Source organism: Sceloporus undulatus, chromosome 7 (assembly GCF_019175285.1).
Source record: "Sceloporus undulatus isolate JIND9_A2432 ecotype Alabama chromosome 7, SceUnd_v1.1, whole genome shotgun sequence".
NCBI lineage: Eukaryota > Metazoa > Chordata > Lepidosauria > Squamata > Phrynosomatidae > Sceloporus > Sceloporus undulatus.
The window spans coordinates 31771482-31784718 of record NC_056528.1 but is presented as its reverse complement, the minus strand read 5'-3'; the positions used below and the strand labels follow the sequence as shown (position 1 = coordinate 31784718).

Below are 13237 nucleotides of genomic sequence, written 5' to 3'. Positions count from 1 at the left end.
AAGCAAATATCTCATCTTCATTTTCAAATCTAAGCAAATATCTCATCTTCATTTTCAAATCTAAGCAAATATCTCATCTCCATCTTCAAACCAAAGCAAATATCTCATCTTCATCTTCAAACCAAAGCAAATATTTCATCTTCATTTTCAAATCAAAGCAAATATTTCATCTTCAAATCAAAGCAGGTATTTCATCTTCATCTTCAAATCACAGCAAATATCTCATCTTCATCTTCAAATCAAAGTAAATATTTCATCTTCATCTTCAAATCACAGCAAATATTTCATCTTCATCTTCAAATCACAGCAAATAACTCATCTTCATACATGTGCATACAAAACATAAATGAATCTCGTGTTTAGACTTGAGTCCCATCTTCAAGATACCTCATTAGGTATATGCAAATATTACAAAATCTAAGCAACAACAACAACAACAACAACAACATTAATAATCCCAATTACTTCTGGTCCCAAGCATTTCAGATGAGGGAGACCCAACCTGTAATTAACTGATTGATTGATTGTATGGGCTCTAAATGGGTCTCTAAGTACCCGAAACAAAAAGGTAGCAAAATGATACTCACGGAGGCGTCTTCCATGGGGAACATGAGCAGATCCCGAAGGGGATCGCTGTAAATCTGCGCCTTCCTCTGGGAGATGACATTCTCGTAGTCCAAGGGTTCGATCACCTTCGTCTTCTCCTAGTGGGAGAACAATGCAAAACACAAGCAGGTAAAAAGAGGAAAGGTTTGCAAAGAATCAGGTTGCTTTCCTGTTCAAACATCCCAAACTTACAGAAACTGTCTTGTTGTTGTTAACTGCCCTCGAGTCGATCGCGACTCATGGCAGCCCTATGGATGAGACAACAATCCTGGTCTAGCGATAGTCTGAGACTTACAATCACAATGCAAGCTATATATAATGCTCCCCTGCAATCATGTTACTCGCGGACTTCGGATCCATGTCCCTCACTTATGGGCAAAGGACGAATGGAGGGAGAATGAATGGGGCGTGCGTCCATGCCTATATTCAATCCAATGGGGCTTGGAATATAGGTGAAACTCTGTTTTTGCGAGGGAGTCTGGAATAGATCTCCTGTGAAAACGGAGGGTCAACTATAAGTACAGTACAGTACAGTAAGATATATATAGTGGACCCTTGCCTTACGCGAGGGATCTGTTCCTGACCCCCCCCCATGTAAAGCGAATTCCGCCTATGCTTGAGCCCCATTCACTTGAATGTGGCTCGTGTGTGCAGCGGCATGCACGCGCCCCATTCATCTGAATGAGATGCACTGCCCCTTGCATCCTATGCGCTCCCGCATGATTTGAACACATAAGCTCAAAGCCGCGTATAACGCAGGTGCACTGCATATATATGAGTTAAAGTACAGTACTTACATTGACCCATGGATAAGTCGACCCAGGTTTTTGGATCAATGTTTTGACAAACATTTCTAGACGTATACATCAGTGTATATGGTTGTAAGACATACTAATAAGAGAAATATAATAAGGCATGTAGAAAAGATACCAAGATTCATAATAAGCCTATGTAAAAGGGATTTTTAAGGCCGAGCTAGGAATCGAACCCTCATCTCCAGAGTCCTAGTCCAACACTCAACCAATCCCACCAACAAGGAATGATATAAACATGCGCCTGGAAGTTTCGCCTGCCCAGATCAAGATGGTTTGTTTCTCCATGCAAAGATAACTCAATCATTACTTTAAAACACACACACACACACATAATATGAACATATTGTTCATTTTCTGAATTGTGCCAACTCTTTGCCACTGCATGCAAGCAGTAGGAAAGAACCGTTTTGATCTAACTGCAGCAGAAGGAGCTTAGTTACTCCTTCAGCTTTTTCTCTTATTTGACGAAATGGGCATTCTTAGGATTTTTGGAGATTATGAACCTGGAGAAAGGAACGGATTTGCAAGACCAATTAAGAGCCTGGGCTCTGGTTACTGAAGCAGTGGCCCTATGAGCAGTTGCAAGCCCCCCTGACCTTGTTTCTCCTGGTAACTTTTGCAAAAGGAGAGCAGAATTAAGGGAGTCACACACAGGGAATAAAAACCTTGGCATGGTCATGCCCCATTGCAAATGTCACCACAGCCGGTCCTTTGTATGGCTGAACTAGGATTCGAACCCTGGTTTCCAAAGTCATAATCCAACGTTCAAACTGCTACATCATACAGCATCTCAAACAGCTTGGACCTGATTTTGGAAAGCCTTAGAATTTGGAAAGCGGGGTGTATGTGTGTATATGTAAGGTGACAAAGGAGTGGGTTCCTCTGCTTTGTTTTTGCAGCTGCGGTTGCTTCTTTGCAAGGCTCTCTGGGAGCTTCAGTGTTCATTTTTCTCACCCAAAGAGATCCAATCAAGCTCACTACTGTATTGCATTTAAATGAAGCTCCAGAAATCAGCACAAAGAAGGTGGGAGGAGAGAGAGCAAAAGAAGAGAGAGGCCATATGGCGGAAATGCTATGCGCCAATCTGCCGCTGAGCATTGCAAAGAGGAAGCGGGTGCCACCAAAATGTTCTCTAGGTCTCTGGGGACAGGTTTCAAAACCAGGCACCCATGTTGCTTAGCCGTTGCCGCTCTACCTGGAGTCTTTCTTGTCCTTGCTTTTTTCCCCTCTCCCTTCCTAACATCTCTACACAATAAAAAATTTCTTGCCAAGGAATCCCTATTTTTTCATAGATCCAGCAGTGTCTCTGGGAGACCATTGTTCAAATCCCTGCTTGGCCATGGAAACCCATTGGGTACCTTTGGGCAAGTCACACTCACTCAGCCTCAGAGAAAGGCTCCTCTGAAGAGACAGCGTGGTGTAGTGGTTTCAGGGTTGGATTAAGACTCTGGAGAGTCCAGGGTTCAAATCCCTGCTCAGCCATGGAAAACCATGGGCAACCTTAAGAGAGTCACACTCTCTGCCTTTGAGGAAGGCAATGGCAAACCACTTCTGAATAAATCCTGCCAAGATGGTCTCACGGTCCATGGCAAGAACAGCCATTAGGTGAAATGATTTCCCCCTCGGTCTCTTCTCTTTTCCCTCTTTGCTTAATCCACAAAAGCAATTTCATCTTGCATGGCTGGAAGGAAGGCTGGTGTCTCAGTGCCTGGGGCTGTTAAGATCAAAATCCTTCTCCTTAATTAGCCTTTGCAGCATTAAGGTAATGAAGGGGGCCAGCAAAAAGCCAAGAAGAAGGGCCAAGTAATTGCACTTAAGTGGAGCTCAAGATCTATTGCAGCTCCATAAATAGCTTTCCTGCAAAGAAGGAAATGTGCATTAGGCACCAGTCATGGATGCACTGCAAAGCTGTCCAGTTGTGGTGGGTCTGGAGAGGGCCACATTTCTGTTTCTGGAGGCCACAAAGATTGCCCAAAACACCTCCCCCAAATGAAACCAGAGGCAGCCAGAAATCCAATTTTGATTTTGGAGGGGAAACCCCACAATTATACCTATGCCAAAATATTCTATCCCTCGCCTCATTCATTAATGAAAATGGGGACTGTAGTCAAGAAATCTGAAGATGACTAGGAAAGGCAGCTGTGAAGGAACTAGATAAGAACCTCAACTGTAAAGAATACCAAAGTGAGGATAATTCTTGCCAACGTATTCTCAGGTTGGGATGAAGAAAGTTTGTTGTTGTTGTGTGCCTTCAAGTCATTTCCAACTTATGGCGACCCAAGAAGCCAAAATGACTAAACTGAGGCTGTCGTACTTTGGATGTATCATGAGAAGACATGACTTGCAAGGAAAGACAATGATGCTCAGTAAAGTGGGAAGCATCAGGAAAAGAGGAAGACTGTATTACAGATGGATTGACTCAAATTAAGGAAGAAGCCAGGACTGCCCTGAGTTTGCAAGACCTGAGCAGTTGAGGAGAAGGGGACTTGGGGGTCTCTCATTCACACTGGATGGCCCTCGGGGGTCTCTTCCAACTCTATGATCCTATGATAAGTAGATCCTATGATAAGTAGGCATCGATTTGACTACAAGTGACGTCAAACCACAAATGTATGAATGCATCTGTTCTCTATTTAGCATTGGGAAATTTCCCAGCCCATATCACTGGTGAGGAGAGGACCAAGGAACCATTCATCTCCATTTTAGCAGCTGATCCTTTTCCAGGAAAAGGTGCCACCCAGCTCTCCAAATGCATCTGGCATCTCAGTCAAGCGCATTTAGTCAGTAACGGGAAAGCAATTTATTCCTGGCCGTCTCTGCATTCCAAGGCGTTCCGCCCATCTCCAATTTGCTCTGGGTTTTTTTGTGTGAAAATGCTTTGAAAATGGACTCTCTGGAACAGCCTCATGTTTCCATCCCACAGGTACCCCAGTCTCTCTATGGGCAACCGTCTGGACAAACAATTCCAAAAAGCCTCAACTATTGGGAGGAAGGGAAACAAAAAGGAAAAGAGAAGCACCCTAAAGTCAAATCTGGCCTCAACATACTGTCAGATCTGCAGGACAGAAAAGGAAGAGGACCTCTGGAAGTTGTGCGAAATCACTTCTCCACTGTCACCCCACTTTTTCAGATGCTTCCGAAATGTCCCACTTTGCACCACCATTTGCATGCCCTCCCAATTCCTCCCAATTTGGCCAGGACAGTCCTGACTAATCTCCCGCCATTCCACTTCCAGTTGCTTTTAAAATGTCCAGGTTTCTCTCTCCTTTTCCCAACTCTGTTCTCAGCTTACTTCTTTTGCTGCAAAGCACAAAGGCAGCTTGACTCCAATTAACTGAGGATAAGAGGAGAAGCAGAGTCTTGCCCTTCCCAGGAGGCTCAGGCAAAAGCAAATCATTGCAGCCATTCCTGGCTTGTGTGTCTTTCGTCATTTATAGCTTTTCCCACCTTGACCACACTGTGATGTTGCTGTCATATTCCCAAAGGCGAGGGCAACAGCCAACCCAGGTATCTTTCTGAAAACCTGCATCAGCAGGACTCAGAGAATCTATTTATGGCTTGCAAAGCAATCCAGGCTTTAAATGCAGAGCAGGTGCCTTTCATGTCTTGCTCAACCTCCTCCTGGTTAATGTCTTCAGCCCTGAGATGGAGCCTCACCAATTTATGCAGACAGAACCCACCCTCTGATGCCAGACAGGCGCTGGCTAAGGAATGACAGGAGCATCTAGCTTTCTGGCTTCCCTGTGCAAGACTTTCCATTTCTCCAACATGCAAAAACCAGAACCAGCCAAGAAGCTGTTTTCCCTGACCAAGCACACCTTTGCAGTCAACCAACCAGTTCTGGACCATCTCCCAAAAGTCAGGGATGGGAATTGCGGCATCTCTAGAAGATGATCAACTGCAGCTCCCAGCATACCTCAGCATTGGCTAGCCTGGCTGGGGTTGCTGGGACTTGAGGTTCAACCACATCTGGAGGGCAATCTGAGTCCTAACCTTGACCCCAGATCCTCACAAGATATTGCTCTGGGAACCAAGCAAGGTAAGGAGGCCCTACTACAAAACCTCTGAGGCACAGCTGTGCCCTTGAACCCATGCTATTCCAGCCTCTTTGCTCTTTAAACCCAATAATATTTTCTAGAAATGCCTTGTACTTCCACTAGGAACATGTCTGGGCTGCATCCACACTGCAAAAACAATCCATTGTGGCACCACTTTAATGGTCATGGCTCAATGCTAGGGAGTTCTGGGATTTGTAGTCTGTGGTGGCACCTGAGCTCTCCGACAGAGAAGGCTAAATGTCTCACAAAACAACAGTGCCCAGAATTGCAAGGCACTGAGCAAGTGGTGTGAAACTGGATTACTTCTGCAGCGCGGATGCAGTAGGAAGACTTTCCTCACCCTGGATCCAAGTGCCATAATTGAAAGAGGCTTGAGATTAAAATCCCAAAACAAGATTCTGGCGCTTAGGCCTCTTTGGCGTCACAAAGGGTGCACGAAATGCCATTTTTAATGTGCTCAGTCCCCCCTTGTTATCTCTGTTTCTGCTCTCACCTCGCCAGATGGCACCCGGATCCGTAATTGAAAGTGGAGAAGGAGTCCAACTAAAGCAATTAAGTTATTAAGAGACTGAGGATTTCACTCCAGGCATAGGGCAAGGTTGGCGTCTGAGCGGTTATTGAAACCCTCCATTGCAAATCTTAGATCGCATCCATCAAACAGGCCATTCGGGACTCGAACACAGGGCCTGTGTAATATCAGGGCAAGGCAAGGAGTCGAGAGCTCGGAGTTATCACAAGGGATGGAAACATTTGCAAATATATTTTAGCAATGGTCGATTTGTAGTTTTGTGAGATATTTAACCTTCTCTGTCTGAGAACTGACAACAAACTACAAATCCCAGATTTCTACAGCAATTGAAGTTAAAGTGGTGGCAAACTGGATTGTTTCTGCAGTGTGGATGCAGCCAGAGACAAGAGAGTTCCTTCTTAGTCTGCTTTGCACAACCACTTCTTATTTTTTAAAAGGGCTCCACTGCAGACCCAGGACTAATCGCTTTTCCATTTGCTCCGGAGTGGGATATTAGGAGTCGGAGCCAAGACACGAAAAGGATCAGAAAGCGGCTCCAAAAAGTCTGTTTGCAGAAAATAATCCCAGAACCAGCTGAGATGGGGATTTTTTTCTGGTCTCTGGGAAAGGGGCATGGCAGGGATCTCACCAACAGGGAGAAAGTCTGCACTCGGCAGAATGGGGATATGCACCTTTTTGGGCCATTTTCTAAGTTTGAATCTGCAGAAAGAGTCTTCTATGCATCTCCAGAACGCAAGATAAAAGAAAAACAGAAAAGAGGGGGAAATTGTGTTTCAGAAGAAATCAGCTGAAGGCCAACCGTGGGTCAGATGCAAAAAAGAATGGCTTCCATTGTGGAAGCAGCCAGAGGCAGAAAAATGAGGCAATTAATGGTGCAGACAGACAAAAAATATAGTATTTTGTTCCTCCTTTAGAGCCGAATGCTGCTGAATGTAGATGTCCATGTGGCAGAGAAAGTTCCTCATTGAAACCCCATTTGACTTTCCCTTTAAACAGATTGCGCAGGCTTTTGAACTGTTTCCAAATCTTCCACACCTATTTGACCCAAGGTAACATGAGAAGAAAGTGTATACAGTGGGTCTTCCACATTCACTGGGGTTTGGGGTGCAGGACCCCTGTGAGAAAGGAAAAACCTTAAATACATTTAAAACTAGTTTTTTAACCTGAAGAAACATCTTTTTAGGAGTATCTAGGTCCTCTAGTGCAACTCTATGGTCAACATCTGCCAGAGGTCAACGTCTACCAGAGGTTGACCATAGAGTCATTCTGGAGGACTTTCAAATGTCTCTAGAAATCTGTAGGTCAGTGATTCCCAAACCTTGGTCTTCCATGTATTTTGGACTTGGGTGGACTAGTTGGCCTTTGTGGCCCCTTCCAACTCTATGATCTCTGGGACCAGATGAGTCCCAGCCTTCCTCAAGGATTACACGCCGTAGGAAGGAAGGTGGAGAGGTAGAGCAAACACCCAGAGGCATTCAAAAGGAGATGCAAAGGAATAAGAGCCAAAATGGATAGGTCATTTTGCAGAAAGAAGGCACTGCAAAAGGCTGCATGCCCCCATTTTAAGGGGAGAGTCTATCTGCTCTTCTACCTCAGTTTGCATTATTCTGGCACCGCCGTTTCTAACCGCAAGACGTTGCAGAAGCTTCTTGGGCTGGTTTTGGTCCCTGACGTTATGCTTCCGTGGTTTGCTTTCTGTTTCAAGATGGCCCCTTCAGGCAAAAGAGGAAATCTGCACTCTCTGGCTTTGCTGAGCAATAATAATGGTGTATCTTCAGGGCATGAGAGGGGTTGCCTTGGGACATCATGAGTTTTCTTGAAGATGGGGCCCAAGCCTAAATGCAAGATTCATTTCTGTTTCCTATACACCTTCTACATATTGCCCAATGGTCAATTTATACACAATATTTTAATCAGTTTTGTGCATGAAACAAAGTTTGTGTACAGTGAACTGTCAGAAGGCAAAGGGGTCACCATCTCAGCCAACTCTATCTCAACCTATACAGTCGGCCCTCCATATCCATGGGTTTTATAAATCCACAGATTCAAGTATCCACAGATAGAAAATATTCCAAAAATGATATCAACTCCAGAAAGTAAACCTTGATTTTGCCATTTTTATGAAAGGGACACTGTATTACCATCCCACTGTATATAATGGGACTTGAGCATCCATGGATTTGGATATCCATGGGGGTCTTGGAACCATATCCCCGTGGATACCATAATAATAATGATGATGATTATGATGATGGTGTATGGGCTTTGATTCTTGTTCATTCCTTCTCCACACCCTTTTGCAACCCAGACTGGTACTCAGAGGACTCTATCAAGCATGTCCCAGACAACCCTCTGGGCATCTCCATGTTCACTGCCAGTGTCTCCTTTCCCGACAAGAGCCCCAGCACAAAGCACGAAGCCCCTCTCTTGTTTGCAAGGCCCTTCCACTTAATAGAGGTCATTTCCTTTGCGAACCGCTCAGCCTTGTTTACAGATCATGAACAGAGAGACCGTGACCAATTGCAGAGCAGCTGCTCAAGCCTGTTCTGGGTGTATTAGCTGAAAAACCATGGACTGTGCCTGAACTACTAGCTGCATTTAAAGCCATCGCTGTGCCATACCTTTCCCTGCTTTCTCCTTGCAGAAATATCCAGAGGGCTGGTATTTAAGAGGGAAGGTGCATCATAATGCCCATCCCCAAAGCGTGCCTACACTACGCACATATACCACTTCAACACCATCTTAAGTCGCTTTGAACATTGAGATTTGTAGTCTGAGGACGTATTTGGTATTCTCTGCTTGTTGTTGCGTGCCTTTCAGTCATTTCCGACTGACAGCACACCTATCATGGAATTTTCTTGGCAAGATTTGTCCAGAGGAGGTTTGCCATGGCTTTCTCCTGAGGCTGAGAGAGTGTGACTTGCCCAAGGTTACCCAATGGGTTTCATGGTCAAGCTGGGAATCGAACCCTGGTCTCCAGTCATATTCCAGCACTTAAGCCACTAAGCCATGCCGCAAGAGAGTGCCAATCCATTTAACTGAACTACACATCCCAGGATCCCATGACAAAGAGCAATGGCAGGTTTACAACATTATAGTGTGGATACACTTCTGGCCTTAGTTGTCCATGCAAGAAGTTCAATTTGCCATAAGCCCTTATGGGTCTACAGCCCTTTTCTTCAGATGCAACTCCAACAAGAGGCTTTTAACTGGAGAATTAATGCAGTTTGACACCGCTTTAACTGCCATTGTTATGCAACACTGGGATTTGTAGTTTGATGTGGCACCAGGGCTCTCTGATAGAGAAGGTGAAATATCCTACAAATCCCAGAATTCCATTGCACTGAGCCATAGCAGCTACAGCGGTCTCAAACTGGATTATTTCTGCGGTGCAGATGCAGCCTTGGAAACTCTACTGTAGATGTCAATTAAACATTTACCACTTTTCCGTACAAATGGGTTGGAATTCATGGACGTTTATGCCAAATAAAACCGGATCTTCTTTAAGGCGGCACATGCAACTCTGTTGTTTTTTCTTGCAATGGACAAACGCGGCGATTCCCTTCTGAAATTCTGTTATTAAAAAGCCTCTCAAATTGCGATGGCTCTGCTGCAGCTTTTCAACCTGTTGCTCCTGGCGAATGTTTGACCGCTCCAGCTGTATTTTTGCTTTATGTTGATTTTAGGTGAACCTGGGCAGAGTGTAAATAAACAGAGCGGACAATAACAGGAAGTCTTCCAGGGTTGATGGTTTTGTAGTTTTTGCAGCCATCTAATCCCTTGACATCCAGTGTTTTGAGTTCGGCCTTAAAACAACAAAATAGCCTGAACCCCAAGGCTATGGGTTTCCCTTTTGCAGAACGATAAAGTCAATGCCCAGCCAAATGTAATACTACTGCTAAGCCACACCTTTTGGCATCCTGAGCAGAAATCGCATCCCAACTTTCGTGCCTCGCTTTTCTATTTTTCCAGTCTGGTTTTCCTTTTGGAGCAGAAATCTGGACGATGAGAAAGAACATGACAGAGAGGGAAAGGAAAAATAAAAGCAAGTGGGACACGGCGCACGCTTTAGAAGGTGGTCACTGGCCACCTCCACCAAAAAAGCAGCTCTCGGCCATTTCTGAAACCATTTTTAATTCAACCCCCTGGAACCAGACAAGATCCTCAAGTATAAAAAACACAGCGCTGAATCCAAAGCCAGGGTTATCCATGCCATTGGATTAGGTTTTCTAAAGTATGGCTGTGAAAGCTGGACAGCAAAGAAAGCAATCTGGAAAAGTAGTGCTGGTGGAGAGTTCCAGAGATGCCACAGATTGCTCAAACAACAAGTAAACAAGACCTTGGGCAAAGTCACATTCTCTCAGCCTCAGAGGATGGCAATGGCAAACCCCCTCCGAAGATACTTGCCAAGAAAACCTCATGAAAGGGTTGCCATAAGTTGGAAATGACTCGGAGGCACACAACAACAACAACAACAACAACAGAGTGCATCTGGATTGCGGAAATAATGCAGCGTGACACCACTTTAACTGCCATGGCTCCATCCTACAGAATCCCGGGATTTGTAGTTTCATAAGACACCAGTGTGCTTTGGCGGAGAACGCTAAAGACTTTGTCAAACTACACATTGAAGCACTTAATACAGGTAGTAGTTAGAAGTAGAATGTCTCTCTTAGGTAGTAGGCACGCTCTGTCAAGAACAGCTGTAGGCTTAAGGAAGCGGCCCATAACTCAGCAGCCTCTGAAAGTGAGGCCTGGCAGGACCTACCTTTGCTTTTTAAGAGACCCATCTGGGCAAAAGCTTCAGGCAGAAATGTGCGAAGCTCTAGCACTGGAAAGGAGAAATAATATACATTGTGGGAAAGAGGGACACAGTCAGGGCTGGGCCTTTGCAGAAAGGGCAGGGCCCCTTCCGGAATAAAAATAAACACAAGCCAGCGGCTGAGCATCCCTGAGCATCTCAGCCTTTCAAAAACAGTACGATTCGAAATCAGGCAGCAAACAAACGGGAATCCGGTGGAGCTGGGAGAAGCAGCAATGGTTAGGTTTTAGTTGGGAAGGGAAAGGATGGCCAAAGGATGGAAGGAAGGGGTTGGGAACCCCCAGAAAGCACACTCAGCTGCCCTTCTAAGGGTTAGGACTGGATGGCCTTTGGGGTCCCTTCCAAATAGTCTGACATAGGATGAGTCTGACTGTGGGTCTCAGCTTGGCTGTTTTGGCCTAGAACTGGACTCCTGGATTGTGGCCTCAATTCAGAAATGCACAGTTCCCAATCCAGACCCCACTCTTGCGAATGGTGAAGCCTGAGTCTCCCCAGAAGTGAGTTCTGTATCAGTCCCCTACACAAGCCCCTGTTGATTTCCCCAATTAAGATGGCTACGTAAACCCACTGGGCTGCCTTGGCCAAGTCACACTCTCTCAGCCCCAGGAGAAGGCAATGGCAAACCTCCTCTGAAGAAACCTTGCAGAGAGAACCCCATGATCTGTTCTCCTTAGGGTCACCAGGTCACAACTTGAAGGCACACAACGACAACGACAACGATGGTATGAGCATCAATGAGAGACCAGGGTTCAGATCCCTGTTTGGCCATGGACACCCATTGGCTGACCTTGGGCCAGTCACACTCTCTCAGCCTCAGAGGAAAGCACAGGCCAAACCTCTCTGACAAATCTTGCCAAGGAAACCCCATGATAGGTTGGCCTTAGAGTGGCCATAAGTCAGAAGGCATGCAATAATAATAATAACAATAATGTGGTGTAGTGGTTTGAGCGTCAGTGAAACTAGGGTCTGCAATCCCAGCTTGGCCACGGATGCCCACTGGCTGGCCTTGGGCCAAAGGCGCAACCTCTCAGCCTCAAGGGAAGGCCATAGCAGTCCTCCTGTGAACAAACCTTGCCAAGAAAACCCAGCAATAAGTTGGAAATGAAGACCCACAACACTGAGACCAAGGTGGACACAATCTCCTGGCATGGGAGGAAAAGAGGAGGATGCCAACCAGGGGCCACTTGGGCATCTCTGAGGATCTTGGATCCCTGGTTGGCATTGCTTGGCGAGTAAGGAGGAATGAGATGGGTGTGTGTGTGTGTGTGTGTGTGTGCAAGCCCTTCTCTTGAGGAAGCCCCTTCTTCTTTTGGGGGGGGGATCTCCCCCAGAGGAGGTTTGGGGTGGGCTTCCACTGGTGCCACCCCCTTCTGGTCCCCCCAAAACGGCTTCTCTCTCAAGACAGTTCCCTTAGTAGATTTGAAGGCTAGGAAAGCTCCTGCTGCCAACTTCTTCCTTTCAGTGAGTCTCAAAGGTGCTACAAGATCTCTCTCTACAGGTTGTTGTTATTATGATGATGAATGCCCATTGCATCTCAATGCATCTGAGGAAGGAGACCCAAGTGTAGGAAAGCTCATCCTACCAACGTCTTTCTTCCATTGAGTCTCAGAGGTGCCACAAGATCCCTCTAGAGAGTGATCCCTTTCTTTCTCCATGTCCTCCTGAGACCCCCTCCCCAACCCAATGCCCCCTTGGCTGCTCTGCCCTGCGGGGAAGGAAGGAGGCCAGTCAGTCTCCCCGAGGGCCCCTGAGCCTGGGCAGGGCAGAGGCAGACAGAGGAGGGTCCCTGGATCCCCTCCTTCCCCCGGGATCCCTGCTGACCTTCCCCGGGGATCCTCCTCCTCCTCGCACTGCCTCGGAGACACTCTGCCGGAGCTCGGCCGCCGTCCCTGGCTTGCTCAGCCGCTTGGTGAATTTGCGCACCTCGCTGGCCATGGCCTCCGCCGAGAGAGAGAGAGACACACCCGCCTCGGGAGGGATGGAGGGAAGGAAGGAAGGAAGGCAGAGAAAGGAGGAAGGAGGAGCCCTCGGAGGCAGCAGCAGCAGAGACAAAGGAGGCCGAGGGGGCGCAGCACTCAGCTCCTGCTGGCAGAAGAGGAGGCGGAGGAGGAGGAGAAGCAGGGAGGAGGATGGGGACCTTGGGGAGGTTGGAGGAGAGGGAGAGGATGGAGACCTCAAGAGAATTTGGGGAAACTGCAGGCCTTGGAGGCCTTAAGAGGATGGAGAGCTTCCTGTCCTGGTCCACTAGCCGGGAGGGAACCACCAACGGAAAATGCAGGCAGAGGCAGGGAATTGCAAGCACAGAATCACAGAATCCTAGAGTTGAATGAGACCCCAGGAAGGGCCATCCAACCTCCTTCTGCCATGCAGGAACTCTCCATCAAAGCATCCCCATTGACAGATGGCC

At 46.6% G+C, this 13237-nt stretch overlaps 1 protein-coding gene across 2 annotated transcripts in view; it reads right to left on the bottom strand.

The window, feature by feature from the left end:
* The window catches only part of DOCK11 (dedicator of cytokinesis 11), a 74449-nt gene extending 61651 nt beyond the window's left edge, over window positions 1–12798 (bottom strand). For both annotated transcript variants that reach the window (XM_042480214.1, XM_042480215.1), the window contains exons 1-2: window positions 12652–12798; window positions 588–704 (exon numbers count right to left, since the gene is read on the bottom strand). In XM_042480214.1, the coding sequence (XP_042336148.1) occupies window positions 588–704; window positions 12652–12765 (231 nt within the window). In that variant the 5' untranslated portion in view covers window positions 12766–12798. The remainder of the gene's footprint in view (window positions 1–587; window positions 705–12651) is intronic.
* Window positions 12799–13237: the final 439 nt, after the last annotated feature.